General features: G+C 38.4%; 1 protein-coding gene, 1 non-coding gene and 1 pseudogene across 3 annotated transcripts in view; 1 reads left to right on the top strand and 2 right to left on the bottom strand.

The window, feature by feature from the left end:
- Window positions 1–25243, bottom strand: part of TMTC2 (transmembrane O-mannosyltransferase targeting cadherins 2) — a 409914-nt gene that overhangs the window by 82882 nt on the left and 301789 nt on the right. The window contains exon 9 of one of the 2 annotated variants that reach the window (XM_059683726.1): window positions 6403–6484. The exons of the other annotated variant lie outside the window; for it this stretch is intronic. Within the exon in view, the coding sequence (XP_059539709.1) occupies window positions 6403–6484 (82 nt within the window). The remainder of the gene's footprint in view (window positions 1–6402; window positions 6485–25243) is intronic. 2 annotated transcript variants of the gene reach the window in all.
- Window positions 305–1165, top strand: LOC132226197 (high mobility group protein B1-like; annotated as a pseudogene).
- Window positions 11692–11798, bottom strand: LOC132228883 (U6 spliceosomal RNA). The gene has a single exon (XR_009451493.1). It is a non-coding gene; the product is annotated as a U6 spliceosomal RNA (small nuclear RNA).

Genomic DNA, 25243 nt, shown 5'->3' with positions numbered 1-25243 from the left:
AGAAGCTTCCTATTGGAACTATAGGGAAAATCCATGGAAAATCCCTTGAATTACAGGCCCCTATGAGATACCAAGGCACCAAGTTCTCACCTTTGACATCTATAAACTAAATTCCATAAAGACTTCAGATGATTTGTTTCATATGGACACTGGCATACACTGATGGCACATAAAGACAACATTATACGATCCTTGATTTCCTCATTTGAAACCCATTTTCTACACATTCCTTAACATTTTTGATGAAAACTAATGAGAGGAGCTTCATAGAGACAGCTCCAGGGCAAGTGTGAGCCAGCTGGGTGACTATGTGCTCCCTGAGGAAAAGCAATTAAACACGGGCAAAGGAGGTCCTAAGAAGCCGAGAGGCAAAATGTCATCATATTCTTTCTTTGTGCAAACTTGCCAGGAGGAACACAAGAAGAAGCACCCAGATGCTTCAATGAACTTCTCAGAGTTTTCTAAGAAGTGCTCCAAGAGGTGGAAGACCATGTCTGCTAAGGAGAAAGGAAAATCTGAAGACATGGCAAAGGCGGACAAGGCCCAGTTACGAGAGAGAAATGAAAGTTACATCCCTCCTAAAGGGGAAACAAAAAAGAAATTCAAGGCTCCCCACACACCCAAGAGGCCTCCTTTGGCCTTTTTCTTGTTTTGTTCTGAGTATCACCCCAAAATCAAAGGAGAGCATCGACCTACCCATTGGTGATACTGCAAGAAGCGGGTTGAGATGTGGAATCACACTGCTGCAGATGACAAGCAGCCTTATGAAAAGAAGCCTGCTAAACTGAAGGAGAAATATGAAAAGGATATTGCTGCATGCCGAGCTAAAGCAAAGCCTGATGCAGCTGAAAAGGAAGTGGTCAAGGCTGAAAAAAAGCAAGAGAAAGAAGGAAGACGAGGAAGATGAAGAGGAGGAGGAGGAGGAAGATGATGATGATGATGAATAAGTTGGTTCTAGCAGGGTTTTTTTTTTTTTCTTGTCTATAAAGCATTTAATCCCCCCGTACATAACTCACTCCTCTTAAAGAAAAAAAATTAAAATGTAAGGCGGTGTAAGATTCGTTTTTAAACTGTACAGTGCCTTATTTTGTATAATTAACACACGACCGAATGTGTTTTTAGATAGTCCTGTCCTGGCGGTATTTTCAATAGCCACTAACCTTGCCTGGTACGTATGGGGGTTGTAAACTGGCATGGAAATTTAAATTCTTGTTGGTGCACAGCACACATTGGTTATATGTGGGGATGCCAGTTTTTTCATCTTCAGTTGTCTCTGATGCTGCTATTACAAAATAATTGTTGTTTCATTAACTGAATACCGCTCTGTAATTGCAAAAAAAAGTTGTAGCTGTTTTGTTGACATCCTGAATGCTTCTCAGTAAATACAAATTTTTTATTAGTATTGTTGTCCTTTTCATAGGTCTGACATTTTTCTTCTTGAGGGGGAAGCTAGTCTTGCTTTTGCCCATTTCAGATCAAATGTTTATTACAGCGTTTATCTTTTCATATATCTAGCTGATAAAAAGCATTTGTCTACACACCCTGTGTACTTGTGATGAGGGCAATGAGAATTGAATTGAGGCTGTTTTCATCCATAACAAACTCAAAATTCTGGTCAGTTGATAATTTTCACACAGCCCCGTTACATTTACAAAGTGCAAAGTAACCACTCTACTCACAGCATGGGATTATTAGAAGCAAGCATTTGGAAGTCTGTCCTTGAAGGACTAATAATAGGAAAGTTTGTATTAATCTTTACATGAGCACTTGACTTTTTTTTTAAACTCCCATTATCATGTAATGGCAGTTATGTTTGCAGTTCCCACATTAAAGAAGGCCTGAGAATGTATCCCCAAAAGCGTGAGCTTAAAATACATGACTGCTGAATGAAGTTTTTTGGTGGACAGTAGTCCTGGCAAAGGCTCTGAAAAAAAAAAAAAAGTGCTAACTGTAAATGACTTCTATTTATCTAAATATGGATTGCTTAGGAAACTTGAGACTCCATTAAAGGTATTTGTAATTAATTAGGCCAACTTTTAAAATTGTATGCCACATTTAAGATCAGGTATATTTTCCAAATTATAGTTTGCTCCTTTATAAATCAAATAGACATGAGGGACGAAGACACTTAAACTTTGTATCACAGATAGAATTGTCCAATTTATTGAATTTGATTTTTGTAAGACTCAAAACTCATTAGGGTCATATGTTTATCCGCTTAGCTATTTAGGAAACAATTTGGCAATTTTGTGTTTTTGACATTATCATTCTCTTACGGTGCCAGTGTTTTAAAATAGCGTTCTTTTAATTTTACATGCTTTTGTGATGGAGTGCTGTTTTGTTACATAATTTTGACTTGGATATTTTCATTTGCATTTGTTTATGTAATTTCAGGAGGAATACTCAACATCTGAGTCCTGGATGATACTAATAAACTAATAATTGCAGAGGTTAAAAAAAAAGAAAAACTAATTGGAAATTGAGTATATAGTAGAAACAACATGAAATCTGAGACTGGGAGAACATTTTGGAAGCCCACATCCACTTTTTCACTTTACAAATGAGGAAATCTGAATCCCTGAGACTATAGGTACCAGGTACCAGGCCTTTAACCAATTTATTGAGTCCATTTTATAGACGGGCCTAGCTTTCTTTCTCACAACCAATCTAAAGAATAAAAGGCAATCTGCAATGCAATCCCTCCTGTGGATGCAAAATACAAGTAATTGACAGTGCTTTGAAATACTGCCTTCTAATTGCCACTGCAGCCAGTTTAAATTCCTAAAATTCTCCCTGTCCAGTCCCAACTGGATGCTATTTTGCAAGTCAATTGTATCATCGATAAACAAATGAAAAACACATAAAATCACCCAGGATAGTGAATTTCTAATAGAACAAAACTCACCTACTCTGCTTTTTCACAGGCATGTGACAAAGCATTTTGAAAAGATTCAGAACAACATGGATATTTCATTTAAACATTTATTTTTAAGCTGAAGATGTATTGTTATTCATTCACTCCAGGGGTATAAATATTCCAAGAATATCTACAAATAGTAGCTGATATAAGAATCATAGTATGCATCTTCTTGGATAAGAATTAATAAAAATTCTAATGAAATAAATTTTCAGTCAATTTTGGAACATATATCCAATTCTAAAATAGAGAGTACTCCTGAATTCAACTGACAACTACTGCAGGACATTTCCATTGGCACAAAATGGAAAACAAGTCCCCTTTATTTTTAATTATCTTATAATTTGATGAAGAAGGTAAGTATTTATATTCCCACAACCACTCCCTAGTCCAAGCCACCATCATTTCTTGCCTAAAATCCCAACAGAGCTCCCTTTGCTCTACTCTGACCTTTCTCTAATCCTGTCCTGCTCTTAGAATAATAAAGTACAAACTCCTTAGTTTGGTCTACAAAGCCCGTGCACTCTACCTCTGCCTCCTCTACAGTTTCCTCTCCTCCATTTTCCCTTCCTGTTCAATCTACTCCTACTCACATTAGCCTTTTTTCTCTGCCGTGAAAGTAAACTTGGTCTTGTCTGTAACCTTTGAACTTACTGTTTCTTCTGCCTGAAAACTTTTCCCTCATTCTTCAAATAACTGACTTAAGCTTACAGATTTCAAATATAATCTCTTCAAAGATGCTTTCCCTGAGTAGTTAGTTGGTTTCAACAAGTACCCGACTTCTCACCTCATCACCTTCTAAAAATGACAATATGCTGTTTATTGTCACCCTATTCACTTTCTAAAAACAGAAAAATGCCTTGCATCTATTGGATATATCGTATACATGTGAACATTAATAAAAAACCTTTCTTGAGACTTTTAAGCTGTCATGACTTATATGACTTTGACATTCTAAAACTGAACAAAGGGGCCAACTAATAAAAAATATCTATCTACTTACACACCCATTTGTCTATCTACCAATGTTGTGAAAAGAAATGGAACATTTAGCAGAAAAAGCAATAACGGTTATAAAAGAACCCAAAATTCAGTTACCCACAACTAACTTAGACATGTCAACTTCATTTTCTTAGACTTCGATTTGTATATCAAACGGGTTATGTTAGATAATTTTAAAATAAATTTCCAGTTCTAAATTTTAGTTATTTGAAGTACATATCCCTAAATTAAAAAATCATTAATATTCCATTAAATGTGCATCTGTAATAACTTGAGCACAGGGAAAGAGACATTTCAGTCACTCAGTTATGGGCTTTCTATCCATTTGTAGGTTATTTGTGCTGTAATTTTTCCTTTTGATGTCTCATCTTGAGTGTCTTCCATTTCCTCCCCGAGAGTGGGGGAAAGAATATTATAAAATTATACTGAATTATGTAGTCATTCCTCCCTTAGGAAATAAATGTACTTCTGATAACGTATGTATGCCAAAAATTTTAAATAATCCAGGGGTACTAAGAAGAGTCAGTTTTTAACACATGTATTTGCTAAACATGTGTTACCTCTGTTTTCCAAATAACATGCAATAATAAATTTGTTGCTCTTTCTGTTAGAACTAAATCCAGCCCAGATGGTGTGGCTAAGTGGTTGAGCATTGACCCATGAACCAGGAGGTCACTAGGTCAATTCCCATTCAGGGCACATGCCTGGGATGCAGGCTTGATTCCCAGTAGGGAGCATGCAAGAGGCAGCCAATTGGTGATTCTCTCTCATCATTAACGTTTCTCTCTCTCTCTTCCTCTCCCTTCCTCTCTTTCCAAAAAAAAAAATAATAATAAAAAAATAAAAAATTAAAATAAATCCAAAAATTTCTCATGGGAGAATTACTCCCTACTACCACACTGAAGAAAAAAAATCAGAAGTATGATATAATATAAAATAATAATGCATACATACATACAAAGATAGAAGTGGGTAAAGACAGACCAGCCAGAATAAAGGGAGACTAAGGGGACTAACTCTTCAATATAATAGTGATTTTTTCCATTTCAATTCAAAGGAAGCAATGATAACGTTTAAAGGAACTGGTTGTGAAAAATCTAAAGCATGTAATAAATTAAGGGAAATAAACTTAGAAGATGCCATAAGTAGAATTAGTTTGAGGCAAAAGGAAATGCTGGCAGCAAGATAAGGAAAAAACAACAAGCCTATTTCATAAGATGCAATGATAGGAGGTCCTGCAGCACTCAGAGAGAATGATCATGGGACTACTCTAATGTACAGTAGGGGTACCCACAACAGTATCCACAAGAAAATCCTAACTTAAAATACTTTATATGAGAAAACTTATAATAATAAGTTCTGTAGCAAACTTAAATTAGTTGACTGCTATCTTAACCTGGCAATAAAATTGCACTGTGAAACAAAAGCATAAGTGGTTAGGCAATAAATTGTGTGAAATTACATGCTGTGTTATGCTGGGAAGATAAAGCATCACAAACCTATAAACATATCCATGCAATGTAAATAAACAAACGGACTTGTGGTTGGTTCAGGGTATCCTCCATTTGACTATTTCCATGTTCCACACTCATACCCTGTCATTGATTTATTGTTACTCACTGGAAAATGCAAAAACAAATTAAATATTGTATGAGCATATTAGCTTTAATTTCTCAAGATTTAATTTTCATCCATCTTTAGGTTTACTACTTGATAATAACTAACACACAGCAAAGCCAATAGTGGCCAAAAAAACTTCTTTTTTTCCTCAAGGGATCAGCAAAAGGAAATGTTTTGTGGCTCACCAAAAGCCATTCCAACTGAAAATCTGGTAGAAATAAGCACATCTTTCACAACACCAAACAAGCTATATTACTTTGCCTCGCTTAACACATGACTCACTACTAATGATAGAGTGGATGTGACAGAGTTGTTATATAAGTTCACGCTGGTATGATCCAGGCCCAGGCTAAACTGAATGAGAGAGCCATCCTTTACACTGTGCACAGTTGATCCTTGACCTCAATCACAGGCATGTAGAGGCTGGTGTGCATCCATATCTTCTAAGACTTTGAGGCCAAAATGTAAACCTCTGAAACTTCAAAATGGCACATTCCATAAAAAATGAGTTATCATTTATAATGAAAAGAGAGCTAGTAGTTGGGTTATATATGATACATCAGGCCAGGAGAGAGATGCTTTCCCAATGAGGCCTCATTTAAACTCCACAGTGATGTTGAATGAAACAATTGTGAAAATGCCTTCCCTACAGAAGTCCTATGAAAATGACTAAAGGAAAACATAGTGAATAGCCCTCTTTAAGATGCCCATTTTGAGTGAGAAGGGAAGACTATGGAATGAGGCTAACTCTGCAAGAACAAAGTCAATGTCCTCCCAAAATGTTCTTTACTAGCAAAACCTAAATCTCATACCAACATTAATAGGAAATGTGGGGGACATGGAAAAAACTCTCGACCACTCACCATAATGCATGTAACAGTTTCCTTTGGTGGGATCCAGCTCAATAGCCTTCAAGAAGAACTTTTCAGCCTCACTCTTACGACCCTTGAAAAACAGAGAAAATGGATGATTCAGCAGCAGATCATGAGGGATTGTTCTTCTCCTGGGCCCCAGTGAAATGGACTGATGTCTATTTGATAATCATCATAAAAAAATGTATTGTTTTTATCTGAACAAAGATGGTCAAGGAGAATGTACTGAGAGAGAAGACTGAAGCCGGAGTCCTGGGAAACACCAAGATTAGAAGAACAGACAAAAGTGAGTTTATCAAAGATCAAAGAGAAGAAGCCAGGGAAGCAAGAAAAAAAAGTAAAAAATGGTTTTACAGAAACCAAAAGGATAAGATAGATAGAAGGAATGACGAAAAACCCCGTCATCATTGTCTATTTCATATTCTCCCTTCAATTGCTTCCTTTTTAGTCCTTCTTCTTCCTTGTAAAGAATTATGGCCATTTTAGCTTTGGAGATGATTTTATCCTAATTGCTCACTTTATACATGAAGAAACTAGTCAAATTTGTTGAATATCAAACAACACAGTTTATCTAGGACTTGCTGTTGTCATTCAGGACTAACATACTGCTAATCCAGGATTCAATCCAAAACTAGGTTATCTTCCTAGCTATAGCTTTAAATAAACATTACTGACTGCATCTATGCTGACCGCAAGTGGCATCAAGGCACTGGGTAGTGTCCAGTAGCCATGGTACCAAGTTAAAGCAAAACAAAACAAAACAAAAAAATCCCCACACAATCTTATCTACCTATTCCTTCTAATTTATATACTACCTACCTCATGAACTTCAAATTATTTTTTTCTTTCTTAAAACCACTATTATGGAGATAAGTCTTCCAAAACTAGAAGGGTATAATGAACCTAAGATTCTACACTACATGCAACTTTGATTCATTTTTCCATATACCCTCTCCTTTAAGTTTATTCCCTCATTTACAAGATTCACTCTTGCTTGCACATTCTTTGCTCATTCATTTCCTAGCAGGTAAGACCTAGCCTACAGCCTCTGCCATATACAGCCAGTGTTCATCAAATGATCACACAACTGAGTTCACTTCTTTTTTTATTTTAATAATGTTTCTCCAGTCAACAATTCCTCTTTAACTCACACATCGCATCAAATATCCAGTAGTTAAAATTTTAATTCCTTGAAATATTTCTCCCAGCATTGTAACTTCAAAGGGAAAGAAAGGAAAACACAGGCAAAATGCTTCATACACACATCATACTTCCATGAAGTCAGTAAAAGTTCGCAATAACCTTACCAAATTAGGATTCCTAAATGATAAAATCACTGTAATGAGTCAGATAGTCTAACATATGAATTAAGAGCTAGATGCTAGGCAGGCACAGCAGCACCCACATTTGTGTAGCTATGTGACCATCAGAAAACTATTTCATCTCTTAGCTGGAATTTTCTCTATTGCAAACCAGAAGATAGGTGGGGCACAGAAAATATTTAGGGCAGTGGAAATTAATCGGTATGATACTATCATAATGAATACAGGTAATTACACATTTATAAAATCCTATAGAATATATAACACAAAGAGTGAACCCTAATGTAAACTATGGACTTTAATTAATAGCAATGTGTCCACATTAGCTCATCAACTGTAACAAATGTACGTCACTAATGCAAGTTCGTAATAATAGGAAAGCTATGTGAAGGGTGGCAAGATGGTGAGGGAGCATATGGGAATTACCTATATATTTGATTCAATTTTTTTATACCTAACACTTCTCTAGAAATAAAGTATATTATTTCAAAAGAAGATAATGAAAGAGTTCATGAGATATTAAATTTCTGAGGTAACACACCCAAAGTCATTATTATATACTTACATACACTGTAATTTTATAATAAGTGTTAATTATTATTTTATATGTACATATATAGTATGCAACAGAATGCAGAATTCTGAATGACAAAGAGTATGTTCTTTTATACACACCACCTCAAAAACACATGGTCAGCTTTAAATCGTCACTGGAAAAATGATGTACAAAGAACTTGCAGATGATATTAAAAGAAAGATGCAAAAAGAAAACTATCATTGGTGGAGAGTCTGTACAAATGTTATATGCAAAGATAAAAAGGATCTGTGAACTTTTTTCCACTTAAGTTTTTTAGGACAAAAGAGAAAAAACTGGTTCATTTATCAATGTCATAGTAAATAGGGTAGTAAAATCCTCATCTGTAGTCAACTGGCAAAATAATTGTATACGGCACTAAAAACAGCCACCAGAATGCCAAGGGCAGTGGTCTCTGGTTACTCCAGGGGACAGGTTATTAAAGGCAACGAGTCCCACCAGTTCCTTGATACAAAATAAACACATTGAAGGACAGAACACTCTTTCTGGGGTAAGTATCAAACCATCATGCAAAAACCTATCTTTTTGCTTTGACTACTATTTATTTAGTCAAGTGCCAAATAATAAAGAGGAAAATAATATCCTACAAGAATATACTAAATCAAATGTCAACCAAATGCAGAAGCATGTAGATACACACATTACTAGCTCTTACTAAGGGATTATGGCAGCTGAGAGATAACACTCGGTGATCCCACTTCTAGGAATATATCCAAAGAACCCCGAAACACCAATCAGAAAGAATACATGCACCCCTATGTTCATAGCTAATTTACAATAGCTAAGGTCTGGAAACAGCCCAAGTGCCCATCAGTAGAGGAGTGAATAAAAAAGATATGGTACATTTACACAAAGGAATATTATGCAGCTATTAAAAAAAGAAGGATCTCCTACCCTTTGAGACAGCATGGAAGGACCTGGAGAGTATTATGTTAAGCGAAATAAGGCAGTCAGAGAAAGACAAGCATCACATGATCTCACTTATATATGCAATCTAAGTAACAAAATAAACTGATGGAGTGGATCCAGCAACATGGAATCATGCAACAGACTAAAGAATCTCAGAGGGGAAGCAACAGGGCAGGTGTGGGAAGAGATCAACCAAAGAACTTATATGCATTTATGCATAACCCATGGACACAGACAACAGTGTGGTAGGCCTGGGTAGGGGTGCCTACCACACTGTTGTCTGTGTCAATGGGGGGTGAGAAGAAAGGGGACATCTTGAATACTTTCAACAATAAGGATACATTTTAAAAAATTACTCTTTCAACTGTCATTGCTTTAGAGGGATGGCAGTTAAGAAGAGAAGAGAACAAAGTTTTTCTCAGCATGTTTTTCTGGGTGTCTTTTAGATTACGTCAGCATTTCCTAAAAGCATTACGGAGTAACCACTGGTTGTACAAACTCCTCAAATCAAGCACCATTACTCATTTTATATATTGGCTTGGATATCTGGACACGTGTGTTGGTTCAGAAAAAAAAAAGGGGGGGGGACTGTGGTCAGCTGTGACAAATAAGGGAAATGTGAGTTAAGAAACTCGGGATCTTCTGCCAGTTCTGTGACTAGTTTATTTGTTTGTTCCTTTATTTTTGTAGGTTAGAAATTATTTATTGAATGCCTACCATTTGCCTTACACAGTTCCAAGCACCAGGGATATAACGATGAACAGAGTGCTTGCCTCTCGTTACAGGAGGCACATGATGAACATATTACCCAGTAGTAAGGGAATTAATTAGTCCCAGAGCACAGTGGGAAAACAATTTCTCCAATTCTCTTTTTTAAAAAAAACAACCTAGACAGACAAGCCTGTGTTTGAATCTTGCTCTCTGTACTTACTTAACTGTGTGACTATGAGTATCTTTTGTAATAACTTAGTCTCTTTTTCCTCATTTAGAAAAGTGAACACAATTTTGAAGGATTGCTAATAAAATCACAAATAACTAGCTTCAGATCTGGCATATAAAGTTCTGGCATTCTTTGATTTTTCTTTCTTCTATCTCTTAAAAAGAATTTATCCTCCCAAGTTTAATGTCGCCAAGTGGTTCCGAATTACCAAAATTAAAAAATCCATTTTAGAATTTCATGTCATGGTAGCAACTAAATGTCACCATTTTCCTACAAAATGACTCTCACCACTAACGCTTTCTCCTCTCTCAAATAAAAGCTCTTTTAGTTCACATCTAAAGTGCAACAACAGATTTCAGATTTCCTCAGTGAATTTCATTTCACCAGATTAATGTTTCTTAAGCAGAACTGTTTTGGGGATGCCTTTATCCAAAAATATTTTAATAGCTATGTTTTCACTTTTTTCTTTCTATTTTTTATTTTTTAATAATTCTTTATTGTTTAAAGTATTACATATGTTCATATGTTCTCAATGTCCACCAAATGTCATTTCAATGAAACACTATGAATCTATTAAAATGATTTTGTAGAAAAGTTTTAAACCACAGGAGATCTTCATGATCCACTGCTAAATGAAATACATTTTAGCCTATGTCCTAATTACTTGTTTTTTAAAACTGAAAGAATATTTTTAAGAGAAAATTAACATTATCTGAATCAAAGGATAATTTTACTGCTGGGGTTTCAAAGGTGAATGAAAGTACTGATGCCCCAGTATTTCAAGAATGATGGGGAGAGAAGTACTCATCTGGAGTGGACTGATAGGTATAGTGCTGTATTAGTGCCCACTTGTTTCTTGAGAACACAGCACACTTAGCCTAGTGAGAAGGGCAAAAGAAGGCTTCAGAGATGTGACGTTTCATGCCATAGAAATGGAATAAGCTCCTGCTATGTGACAGGCTGCGTTCCAGGTCTTGGTCGTCAAGACAAAGTTCCTGCCCTCCTGCGGTTCGCATCCTAGTGGTGTAATGGATAGCTTGCACAGGAGCAGGTGACACTGTCAGTTGCTCTTAAGTCCTCTGGTAAAATATAACACAGGCCAAGGGAAAAGGGCAATACTCTCCCGGGGGTAGAGTGGGGTGATGTTTGATAATGTGGCCAAGAAAGGCATTTAGTGGCATTTGAGAAGCAACCTAAGAAAAGGAAGCAAGTGAGCCATGCAAAGGTTGGGCATGCATGGAGTGTTAGGGCCTCACAAGACCATCAATATGGCATCGGTGGAGTACACCCTGCCCCCCCCCCCAAAAAAAAAAAAAATCACAGGGAATGAGTGTGAGAGATGGGAGGCACCAGATCATGTAGGACCTAGTATGCTCTGTGAGAGGTTTGGAATTAATTTTCTTTTTTGGAAGTGCAAACCACAGTTTCAGTATTGGATGCCACATGTTGCTCTGACTCATATAATTTCCTTGATGTTAACAAGCAAAGGGTCGAACTGTCTCCAGGAACTGCACAAAATTATGGAACACTTCATGAATCTGTGTGTCATCCTTGGGCAGGAGCCATGCTAATCCTCTCTGTATCATTTTAATTTTAGTGTATGTGCTGCTGAAGCAAGCACTAAAATTTCTTTTGATCAGGAAGGAGCACAATGAGATTTTAAATAAAGGTACAAAAAACACTCTAGATTTTGGGTGGAAATACTGAATATAGGGGACAAGAGAAAACAGAAAGGCCACCCAGAAGGATATTAATATTCCATGGCTAAGAGTCAAGTGAAGCAGTGGAACTGGTGAGATGTGGATAGATTTGGAATCTCCTGAAGATAGGTGGCTGAAGGATGGAGTATGAATGATTCTATCATAAAAACTAGAGTCAAATACCAAGGTGAATGCAGGTATCATTTCATCACACGGGAAAAACTGTGGGGAAAGGTGTTGGTAGGAAGGTGCATGTGCAGTGGAGCAATCAAGTTCTGTCTGATGAAGACTTTAGGGCAAGAGAGATTGGAGAACGAATTCAGAAAGACTGGCCAGATAGGAGGCCACCGACCACGCACTGTCAAGGAAAAGAACACCAGCTCTCTGGTACCTTGAATACAAATAAAATAAAAGAGAAAGACATATAAGAATGCCAAGGTGGGGGTGGTGGGGGGAGACAAAAAAGAGAAAAAACTAAAAACCCTTGCATTTAAACCATATTTTGAATAAAAAAGAAAAATACATCTTAAAACCATCATCAACACTAATAAAAGAGAAAAATGGTAATTGGCGTACGAGCTACCCTTTTCATTGGCTAATCAGGGCTATATGCAAATTAACCGCCAACTAAGATTGGCAGTTAACTGCCAACAAGATGGTGGTTAATTTGCATAAGTAGGCACAATGCAGGGAGGCGAAAGGGAAAGCAGGAAGAAGCCCCCTGCCACTGACAGTAATTGGAAACCCAGGGGGGAGCTAAGAGCTGGGGGGCAGGGCAAAGGCGGCCCTGGGGCCGCCTTTGCCCTGCCCCCCGGCCATGATTGGAGAATCAGGTGCCTTTTCCGCTCTGGCCAGTGATAGCAGGAAGTAGGGGTGGAGCCAGCGATGGGAGCTGGGCACGGTCGAAGCTGGCAGTCCCAGGAGCTAGGGGTCCCTTGCCTGGGCCTAAAGCGAAGCCCATGATCATGGGGCCACTGCCACTGCAGGTCCCCGCTGCCCGGGCCGAACGCCTAGGCCAGAGGCGTCAGGCCTGGGCAAGGGGCCGATCCTGCGATTGGAGGGTGATGGGGGTCAACGCCTGAGGGCTCCCAGTATGTGAGAGGGGGCAGGCTGGGCTGAGGGACACTCCCCCACACACACACCCAGTGCACGAATTTCGTGCACCGGGCCCCTAGTAAAATGTAAACATTTAGGACCATTTAAAATAACTATTTTAAGTAAGTATCTTGCCTCTTATACATATTTAAAATATTTGATAATTTTCAAAATATAAATTATATGTTGCTTTCACCAGAGCTTTTATATTATAGGCTAAGGTATAAACACAAAATAGCTAATTTCTAAAATATTACATAACTGAAGGTGTCTAGCTTATTTAGATTTCCTGTTATAGTACAAGTTTTCATTTCCTTTCTACATCTGTTCATTTGTATATTTTCCCTTGAAGCGTAAAGAGGTCATCCACACATACTGTAAGAACATTTCAGCAGGAGATAATTAATTTGACAGGATACAACCACATCTTAAGCTCCATTTGGCCAAATGACTTAGGCTGTTACATTGCCCCGCTATACTGAGCTCAAAATCAAGTTAAAGCCAATGTCTCACCATAACTCTTTTCCATTCATGATCTCAGTTAATAAGGACAGTTTTCAGATATTTTATTAAAATGTCTGAGTAAGTTGTGGCGAAATAAAATTTATAATCAAATTATAGATAAAGTATCCTAGAATTTTCCTTTAAAGTTATGTAAATCATTTTTAAATTTCAAATTTGGCTAATTTTATACTTTATAATATCTTCAATCACAAACTAAACAGAAACATGCCTATTTCTATTTTATTCTATTTTTTTTATTTTTTTAAAATATATTTTATTGATTTTTTACAGAGAGGAAGGGAGAGAGATAGAGAGTTAGAAACATCGATGAGAGAGGAACATCGATCAGCTGCCTCCTGCACATCTCCTACTGGGGATGTGCCCGCAACTCAGGTACATGCCCTTGACCGGAATCAAACCTGGGACCTTTCAGTCCGCAGGCCGACGCTCTATCCACTGAGCCAAACCGGTTTCGGCATTCTATTTATTTTTAAAATATATTTTTATTGATTTCAGAGAAGAAGGGAAAGGGAGAGATTGGTTGAAATATCAATGATGAAAGAGCATTATTGATTGGCTGCCTCTTGCATGCCCCCTACTGGGGATTAAGCCTGCAACCTGGGCATGTGCTCTGACCCAGAATTGAACTGTGACCTCCAGGCTCATGGGTCTCTGCTCAACCATTGAGGCACACTGGCCAGGCTAAACATGCCTACTTTTAATTAAAATGATGAGATTTAAGGAATCTATTGAATTATTCATTTGCTTTCTTTATTCAACAAGTATATGTGCCTAGCACTGTGTTAGCACTAGAATGAAAACGGTGAAAAAGAACAGACACAAAGCCAGCCCATGATGCTTCCAAAACTGTAGCTCTCATAAGTCCACATAAACAAGGGTTGTGAATTTCACTGAGAACAATCAGTTTGACCTAGTTGCAGTACTCAGGGAAGGTTTCCAAAGGGACTGCTGCTTCCTCTGAAAACCTGAAAGATGTGTCTGATTCACCGGCTGAAGGTGAGACATGGTGTTGCAAGGTGAGGCCCCGCAAAGGTAAAGCCCCAGGAGCAGCAAATCAGGAAGACTTCTTGGAGCTCAGGGGGAGACGGAGGAGGAGGAGAGCGGGCCAGGTGAAAATGCAGGGAAGAGCAGAGCGCACCTGGCTTACAGGTTACATGAGAGAATTTATAAATATCACTCTGAGAGCAGCGTGAATAACACTGGAATGGAAACGGAAGGGACGTAGGCAGATTAGCACGGGCTGTTAAAAAAGAGTGATGAAGTTGATAATGGAGAAGAGGATTAATGACTGACGGGAATAGTCAAGTAATATAGAGAGGATTGCAACATGGGGCGGAGGTTGGGACGAGGGAAGTGAGGTAACAAGATATCCTCTATGTTCCTGATTGTGAAACTGAAGAAAAGCTGGTAAAATAATAGGAAAAAAAATAGGTTAAGAAAGTAACATTATGAATCCAGTTTTGAGAATTGTACCGATTGAGGTACCCATGAGATTCAGTCTGAGATGTCAGGCCGAATCAAGAGGTCAAAGGCAAGATAAAATAGTATTTCAAGGAGACAGCACAGTCAATTATGTCAAATGTTGAAAAATATCCACTAGATTTAGTGACAGAGAGATGACTGGTAACCTCAGTAAGGTGTGTTTCTATGGATCAGGCCTAGAAGCCAAAAGGAATGGAGGATCCCCAGGGAGTGGGGGGTGGGGGCGGGGAGGGAAAGAAGAAATGGATACCTTAATTGCAGACAATTCTGTCCCATCTGGCTGTGAAGGGGAGGGGAAGTGATAATGTCAACAGAAGGAGATGAGACATTGAGTGTTTTGAAAAAGAACACAGAAAATCAAAACATAAATCACAACTGGGCTTAAAAAATCATGTCTAGGTTTCTTTTTCTTAATTCAATTGAATATTAGAAAGGAAAATAACTAAAAAATAAGTATTTTTTTTAGAAGTCTTAGATAACTTTCCAATTTTTGTCATGCCAAATTAAACCTGCCCAGAATCCTTTACGCTGAGTCTTGGGTGCTCTAAAACACTTGATTCCTACTTTTGTTGTGACACTTACCACATGTACTCCAATTACCATTTGTTCTCTTCTCTTTTATTTGTAAACCACTTCAGGAGCATTGTTTAACCAACACTTAATATAAGAGTCAGATGCATAGTAGCTGGTCATAAATGCATGGAAATGGAAATATCTTGAAAAAGCAACCACTAAAAACACTTAAATACTTTTTTCCCCTGTATTGATTTTTAGAGAGGGAGAGGTAGAGAAAAGGATCTCTATAATAAAAGCCTAAGCAACCGTTATGGTAGAACGACCAGAATGACCAGTTGCTATGATGCACACTGACCACCAGGCTTACAGCTGGGGAGCACAGCTGCCATGGCAGGAGCACTGCCAAGTGGCAGCAGCAGGTGCAGCAGGCTGAGATGAGCTCGAGCAGCGAGGCGCCCAGCCCAATTCGGGCTCCTCTCACTTGGTGCACTGTTATATCCCCCAAGGGGTCCCGGACTGCAAGAGGGATGTCCAACTGCTGGCTTAGGCCTGATCCTGGTGCCGTTTTCTGTAGCAGGCAGTCAGTCTGAACAACTCAGTGATTCAGAGAAGCTTAGCGAACTCAGGGTGAGCCTGCCCCCATGCTTGACTCGCTCATTCAATGGTGTTCGCAGGACAGACCGTGGTGACCCAGTCCGTGCAGGTGAAACAGCTGCTGAAGCTCAAGCATCAGGCTGTGCAGCAGCAGAAGGCCATCCAGCCACAAACTGGCAGTCGGACATCCCCCAAGGGGTCCCGGACTGTGAGAGGGAACAGGCCAGGCTGAGGAACAACCCCCCCCACCCCCCGCAGTGCACGAATTTCACCCCCATCCCCCCCAGTGCACCAGACCTCTAGTAGAGAGATAAAAACATCCATGAGAGTGAAAACATCATCAATTGACTGCCTCCTGCATGCCCCCTACTGGGAATCAAGCCCACAACCTGGGCATGTGCCTTGACCAGGAGTCGAACCAGTGACCTCTTGGTTCCTGGGTCAGCACTCAACCGATGAGCCACATCGGCTCAACCAAAATACACTTTTTAAATGCATACTCTCATTGGGAAGTATTGTTGCCTCATTGGGAGAGCAAAGGTTTCAGTGATAAATGTGATTAAATATTAAGGCCTACGTGATATCCAGTAGGTAACCCCTATTGTCACAGTCATCAACACCACTCCTCTACAAACGTAAAAAAAAGAAACCATATTTTAGTCAGCACTCTCTGGTCCATAGGTGGCACTAAATGTTCATAGAAAATGGTTTACAATAGGAAACTTTCTTTTCTTAGTAAATTCTTAGCTTTTTTTCCCCCTAATCCTCACCAAAGGACATGGTTTCTATTGATTTTTAGAGAGAGAGGAAGGGAGAGAGAAAGAAAAAACACTGATCAGTTGCCTCCTGTATGCACCCCAACAAGGGATCGAACCTGCAACCTGAGTATGTGCCCTGACTGGCCAGAAATCAAACCCTCAACCTTCTGGTGTCGGGGATGTGGCTCCAACCAACCAAGCCACCCAGCCAGCACATGAAACTTTCTTTTAGGTGGATAAAAAGGTCAATATGATTTTGGTTTAAGGAATTAGCTCAATTAGAAAGCCACGAATCTTAGCTATTAGCAACCATACCAACCATTCAGCCAGTCTGTCTGTGCAATGGGTGCTTCTTGTTTGTCGAGGCCAGCATCATGAATATTCGCTGGACTGCTCCATCCCCGACTGTTTAATAGCACGGGAAGTGGCTATGCGGATTGGCCCCCATGGAGATGGCCTTGGCTCACAGAGCTCAGCATTGACACTCGTGCTGCAGAGGTTAAATCCCGTGGGGATGGTTAGGAAGCTGCCTTGTGAGAGTGGAGAAGCAGGAGCCTCTCAACAACAGCTGCTTTGCAGCTGGATCACAAAGGAGAGCAAGTAATCCCTAGACACCATAAAAGGTAGCGGATGATGGGAAGGCAAGCTCAGTGCCTCCATTTGTCACTGGCAGGGTGCCACTCGCTCTCAAATCCAAATGCTCTCGCAAGAGGATAAAGCCAGATGTAAATGATTCCCTAATTTTATACTATTTTTGTAGACAGCTTCAGCAGTAAAAGATATGGAGGGTTCTTTAATTTATTTAGACATGACATTCTTTGATGATTTAACCATGGGACTGAACACTAGATCCAAAACAGAAACCTGAGTGCTAGTCTGGTTTTGACACCAAGATGAACAACCAAGGAAAGCCACTAATTTGAATAGGTTTCATTCGCAGTTGTCAATCAAGGGCCCTGGGTTAAATGAACTCTCCGGGTTATGATTCTCTGTTAAAGAAACGAAATTAATTCAGGGGAAGTAATCATTGGTTTAAAATTCAGATTAAGGAAAAGTCGCATTTTTATTCATTGCATCCTTTATTCATCTCCACTGTTTTGCAATACATAATAGAGTAGAGGGATTGGCCCCTTCCCCGAATCTAGTGAGCTGACACTGGCATTGGGGACAGTAGCTGAGACCTAACATCAACTGTGGTTAATTTTATGTACTAATAAGTGAAACTAAATGAAGTTGGATAAATGATCCATGTATCTTCTTCTGAAGGTACTTTAAAGGTAAAGTTGCCCATCAAAGACAGAAAGGTTCTTAAACAAACCAGGCTACATATATACTGAAAGTGTCTACTTTGCTTCAAAGTTATTCTGATTTGCCTGAAACTACTCTGTCTATGCCTGCTGTTCCAGTGTACATACAACAGCACCCCGTCCTGATTTTGACAAATATTCTGCAGTTGCCCTAATTCTTGTTTACCTCTCACAAGTGTTCGCCTCAATTAGATGAGTGAAACAATGGCTTTTATGATACTGCAATGTCCCACCAGAAGAAACAACTAGGCTCCATTAGCAGATCCGTGAGGTCTCCCCATGACCTCAGCTTTCATTCCCCAACACACTCCCAACAAAGAGCATTAACAAAGACATGCTTTCACAGCACAAGACCATGGGAACTCTGTGGAGCATAATTAGGTTTCCATTCATCTTCTCTGTTTCCCAAAAACACATTGCTCAAGTAGTCTGTGGTCTTATATTGCAATTCTACTTTCTCTTTATAGGTTATATAAGAGGAACTGAGACATTATGGAGCAGATTACTATGTGCCAGGTACCACTCAAGCACTCTATGTGGATTGCCACATTAAGTCCTCATAACACTGCTGAGATGCTATTATTATCCATTTTACAAAATTTAAAAAAATGGAGGCACCGTGAGGTTAAGCGCCTTGCCATTGGTACAAAAGCTTGATTTGGCAGAGCTGGGATTAAAACAAAAATAATCTGGCTTCACAATTTTTGCTATTTATTACTTTATAGTTTTGGTCCAGAAGGTTACTACCAGGAAACATTATATTACTTAAAGATAAGCTTTATACAGCAGAAGTGCACGCGTATATTCATGCATCGACCCATCCATCCATTCTTCACCACGTGTTTAGAGAGTACCTATCATATGCCTGGTATTGTGCCAGATTGAAGACAAAATGACTCCTGCTCTTAAGAGACTGAGTTATATTGTGGCGATTCTGTACATAGGCCCTTTTCAATTGCTAGATGATATTTAAAAGGTAAACATATGTATGACAAAAAGGGAGAAAACAGAGACCAAATATATTTGGCCTGAATGAGTCAGGGGAGGTCTCAAAAAAAAAAAGGAAGTGGCTGGCATACTTCAGCTGGCTCACAGACTGAAGACAAGGTGGCCAGGCATCAAGGCAATTATCTAGTCAGTCCAAGGGCTGGTGGCTCAAAAGTTCTCTTTACATAATCTAAATTGGTAACATTTAGAAAGCTATTCTAATAAAGAAATTTATTTCTTGTTTTAACACCATAAAAAAGAGCTGCAGCATACAAAAGTTAATTTGAAACACCCTGGACAGTGTTCTCAGTAGTTAGAGCATACCAAAGGGTTGTGGTTTTGATTCTCAGTCAAGGCCATGTACCTGGGTTGCAAGTTTGATTCCTGGCCCTGCTAGGGTGCCTGCAGGAGGCAACCAATTGATGTGTCTCTTTCACATTATTCTCTCTCTCTCTCCCTCTTTCTCTTCCGACCCTCCTTCCTTTCCACTTCTATGGCTTTCTTATACACCAATAATGAACTCACAAAAAGAGAAACTAAAAAAAAAAAAAATCCCATTGCAACAAAAAAATTAAGATACTTAGGGATAAACTTAACCAAGGAGGTAAAGGAACTATACTCAGAAAATTACAGGATGCTGAAAAAAGAGAAAGAGGAAGACATAAACAGGTGGAAGAATATACCGTGTTCATGGATTGGTAGAATCACCATCATTAAAATGTCCATGCTACCCAAAGCAATTTATAGATTCCATGCACTCCCTATTAAAATACCAACGGCATATTTCATAGACCTAGAACAACCTCTCCAAAAACTCACCTGGAATAAAAAAGACCCCGAATAGCTTCAGCAATCTTGAGAAAGAAGAACAAAGTTGGAGGGATCACAATACCAGATATCAAGCTATATTACAAAGTCACTGTTCTCAAAACTGCCTGGTACTGGTGCAAAAACAGACATATAGACCGATGGAACTGAAAGAGAACCCAGAAATTGACCCAAGCCATTATGCTCAATTAATATTTGACAAAGGAGGCCTGAGCATACAATGGAGTCAAGACAGTCTCTTCAACAAATGGTATTGGAAAAACTGGACAGAAACATGCAAAAAAATGAAACTAGACCACCAACTTACACCACAAAATAAACTAAAAATGTATCAAGGACTTACTAGTTAACGTAAGACAAAAAAACCCATAAAAATCTTAGAAGAATCCATAGACAGCAAAATAGCAGACATATGTTGTAGCAATAGCTTTATCAATACAGCTCCTAGGACAATGGAAACTAAGGAGAAAATAAACAAATGGGACTACGTCAAAATAAAAAGCTTCTGCACAGCAAAAGAAACTATTAACAAAACAACAAGAAAGCCCACTGCATTGGAGAACATATTTGCCAGTGTTATCTCCCATAAGGGTTTAATCTGCAAAAGTTATATGGAACTCATACAACTTAACAAAAGGGAGATAACAATCCAATCAAAAAATAGGCAAAGGACCTAAATAAATACTTTTCAAAAGAGGACATATAGAAGGCCAAGAGACATATGAAAACATGTTCAAAGTCACTAATCATCTGAGAGATGCAAATCAAAAGGACAATGCGGTACCATCTCACACCTGTCAGAATGGCTATCATCAACAAATCGACAAACGACAAGTGCTGGCGAGGATGTGGAGAAAAAGGAACCCTCCTTCACTGCTGGTGGGAATGCAGACTGGTGCAGCCACTGTGGAGAACAGTATGGAGTTTCCTCAAAAAACTAAAAATGGAACTCCCATTTGACCCAGTGATCCCACTTCTAGGAATATATCCCAATAAAACAGAAACACCAATCAGAAAGGCTATATGCACCCCTAATTTCATAGCAATACAATTTACATTAGCTAAGATCTGGAAACAGCCTAAATGCCCATCAGCAGATGAGTGAATTAGAAAACTGTGGTGAATCTACACAATGGAATACTATGCTGCTATAAAAAAGAATTCTTACCATTTGCAACATCATGGATGGACTGGAGAGCATTATTCTAAGCAAAATAAGCCAGTCAGAGAAAGATCAATATCACATGATCTCACTCATTTGTGGAATATAATGAACAACATAAACTGATTAACAAAAATAGAACCAGAAACACAGAAGCATCAAACAGATTCTCCAACCTATGAAGGAAGGTGGGAGTTGAGGAGAAAAGACATCAACCAAAGGACTTGTATGCATGCATATGAGCGTAACCAATGGACACAGACAGAAGGGGGATGAGGGCATGTGCTCAGGGTGGGGGTAGCTGCAGAGGGGTCAATGGGGAAAAAAGGAGACTTGTGTAATACTTTAAACAATAAAGAAATTAAATTTAAAAAAAATATAAAAATCAATGAAAAAAATATCCTCAGGTGAGGATTACCAACAGCAAAAAAACGTAATTTGATACCAACCAACTCAAAATACATCTATTTAATAAAATATAGCTATTTAATAACTAAAAATACCAAATTTGTACTTTCTATCAGGCCACATAACTCTTGAGTCACCTTCTGTAAATAATAATTATATGTGACTTACAGAGAAAGAAAAATTTACTAAAACAGCATTGTTCATAAGCAACACTCATTCACTTTCATGTCTGGAGTGTGAAGTGACCAGAGGTAGTACATATAAGATCACAGGAACTTTTAAAGTAGGTAGAAAAAAAGAAAAACACACACGTGCACGCACACACACAGAAAATGGTCAGAGGCTGGCACATTACCAGCAGAACACGTTTGTATGTATAAATGCATATGACAAGCATAGCGCCAAACTGGATCATTCCCAAGTCCTAGCAGTACAGTGTGCTAGCTGAAGCATGCACGCAGGAGTCTTGGCATTGTTACAAAACAAAATTCTCATTCCCTTTCCTGCAGTAAGAGAAAATGTGTAATATCACAAGAAATTGTGGGCCACTAATGGGAAAAATGTGAGTAGAAAGGTGACATGGAGACGGAGAATAGAAAGTCTGACCTTGTTTGCCTTTAGATAGACTATTTAATAGTAGTTCAACCTGGCTAAATTATCACTGTCAATATCTCAGCCCTGTTGACCTTGGCAGAAAACATGGGCTATAAAGGCAGCAGCGAACTCACTAAACATCAACCTCCCAAACTGTCTTTGTCACAGTCTGAAGTTGAATTGGCACCTGAGTTGGCAGATTTATCTGTGGAACCCAAGAGGGATGAATTGACACCCCAATCATATGCACAGTGCATTTTTGAGCATAGTAATATGGAGGTACATAAGAGGGCAGTGCAGTCAGCTTGACACCACTCCTTGTGCAACTGCTTCAAATATACACAGAGCAGTCTTTGGAAGAAACATCATGACTTATTCAACTTCTCAAAATACAATTCATGTGCACTTTGGTTCCAGGGTATCATACCATGAAAAACACAAGTCACTCTGAAGACCTCGGGGAGGGGGGGGGAGGGGAGGACATAAACGATTAAATTAAGAAATCACTTAAAGCAGCTTTTATTTTAAAACTAGAGGCCCGGTGCACGAAATTGTGCACTGGGCGGCCGGGGGGGGGGGTGTCCCCCCTCAGCCCAGATTGTGAGAGGGCAAAGGCCAGGCCAAGGGACCCACAGGTGCACGATCGGGGCTGGGCAGAGGCGCAGGAGGCTGGCCAGCCAGGGAGTGACCATGGGTGGCCTCCAGGGTGTGTCCAGTCTGTCTCGCTCAGTCCCGATCAGCTGAACCCCAGCAGCAAGCTAACCTACCAGTTGGAGCATCTGCCTCCTGGTGGTCAGTGCATGTCATAGCAACTGGTCTACCAGTGGACTGTCTGGCCCCTGGTGGTCAATGCATATCATAGCGAGCAGTTGAGTGGCCTTAGCATATCACTAATATATTACACTTTGATGGGTTGAACGGATGACTGGATGACCGGACACTTAGCATATTAGGTTTTTATTACATAGGATAAGCATAGATAGGTTATGAAAAGAGCAGCACTGGCATAGGGGAAAAAGCATAGGCTTGGGAATCACATAGATCTGAGTTTCACCATCTCCTAAGGAACAATCCCTAAATAGCTGGGCTACTTAGGCAAGTTTTTTCTTCTGTCCAGAATACATTACAGGGGCAAGAATGATATGTCCTGATGAGGTTTATAACTGAACAGTGAATGTAAAACTCTTATAACAGTCAACAGGACATAGAAAATACTCCACAAATGTTAGCTATTATGAACTTTGTATAAGGACAGCAGTAACTACTATGCAATATCTTAAAAGAGTTAAATGAGGTAAAATTTATTTAAAAAGCATGACACAGCAACACATTGTGAGCACTCATAAAAAAGTTAGTTCTCTTCTTAACTAGTCCTTTTATACCTAAATCCATTCACCCAAAAGTAAGTCATAGAAGTAGATGATTATTTTTCATTTGTTTAAAATAGCATTCTTGTAACACAGTCACATGAAGAATGTCATGATCCAAAACAGTTATCAACCACATTGTCTCTTGTTCTTGAATGTCATAGATTACTGTGGGTAAAATTTTCCTTTGAGATCAGAGAATTTGAAGAAAAGAGAAATCAGTGAGAATACCAAAGTCTGAAACTGACATTTCAGTAAAAAAAAAAAAAACAACAACTTAGGACCACGTTTGATCAAACTGGAAAAGCCACATAAATACTGGTGACAGTTTCAGAATACATTTTCCCCCATCCAGAAATATCCGTTTTCCAAAAGGTCCATCCCTTTTGAAATGCTGACCTAATTTGGCAAGTTCAGGTTGAAGTAGTTAGCATGGTTCAAGCTGCTACCAATCTTAGAATAATAAGAAAGTAGAAAGTGACAGTTGACACTCAATAATCAAAATATATTTTATTCAACTCTGTCCTATATCACACTTCTCTTTCAAAGCAAATAGCTATAGATGACGATATTATATCATTGTTTTAAAAAGCATATAATGAAATAAGAAATACTGGATAGGCAATGGAGGACAAAACAAAAATACAGAAAACACCCAGAGAAGATGTTATTTCTAGCAGGTCGTTTCTGTATTGAAGAATAAGCAAGAAATAGTACAAAAGGCAGTTTCTGGAGCTGCCAGACGAAGTAGATTAATTAATGAAGTTAGAAAAGTATGAGACTAAGCTATGTGCCTAAATAAGTCACTTAAATCATATTATTTTAAGAAGATTTTATATAACAGGACATATTCATTCTTTCAAGAATAGTGACAGTTTTAGATTTGGGTGGCTTACAATAATAATCCATTCGTTTCATAAATATTTGGATCTCTACAATGTTATTCTAAAAAATATTATTCCTCAGAATTCCAAATAAAGGTTTGTTAAATGTTACTTAGTACAAGTTATTTTAATATTTGTTTAAAATAGAGTAAGCGATATTGTGTTAATTAAAAGTTAATGCTTTCTAAGATCACAAATGAACTCCAGCAAAACTATAGCAAAACCACAAAAAAGGCATGATGCTTCTTTTCTAATCATCATGTGTAAATTCAACCTAATCATCTCTTGTAGAAAATGTTTCATATTGCTCTACATTCCATCAAATTTATATATCAAGCTGATTCTTTGAGTAAATAATATAATGATTATGATAATTTCTAGAAAAGATAGTATTATTCCTGGCTGCCATACATCATACTTAATAAAATAAAAGAATAGAGGATTATCTGTATTATATTATACCTGTCAGAAGAATACATATTCATTATCATCAGTACCACTGATCATGAAATTCTACAAACTCCCTCTGAAATGAATGATTTATAGGATGTACTCTGCTGAGAATAGCTTCCCAAGCTATCAGAACAAAACAGCCAGAAGATGCTGCTCCACTATGTTATCAAATGGAAAAACAATAAAGGAATATATTCAATTTTACATTTTTATTCCTATCTTTCAATAATGTGCAGTTCTATATTTATTATTTTTACTGAGACAAAAAGAAATTATTTTACAGGCAAATGTTTTATCCAACTTTTATCCGATTCTTTAAATTAATTTTTAAATCTTTTTTTAATGCTGAGAAACTGACATTTTAAGCCAGAATGAAACAAAAAATGTAAGTTCTCATAGTTTTTAC

The sequence above is a fragment of the Myotis daubentonii genome, chromosome 2 (genome assembly GCF_963259705.1).
Source record: "Myotis daubentonii chromosome 2, mMyoDau2.1, whole genome shotgun sequence".
In the NCBI taxonomy this organism is placed as follows: domain Eukaryota; kingdom Metazoa; phylum Chordata; class Mammalia; order Chiroptera; family Vespertilionidae; genus Myotis; species Myotis daubentonii.
The sequence above is the reverse complement of the archived record's forward strand: the minus strand, read 5'-3'. Positions and strand labels throughout refer to the sequence as shown.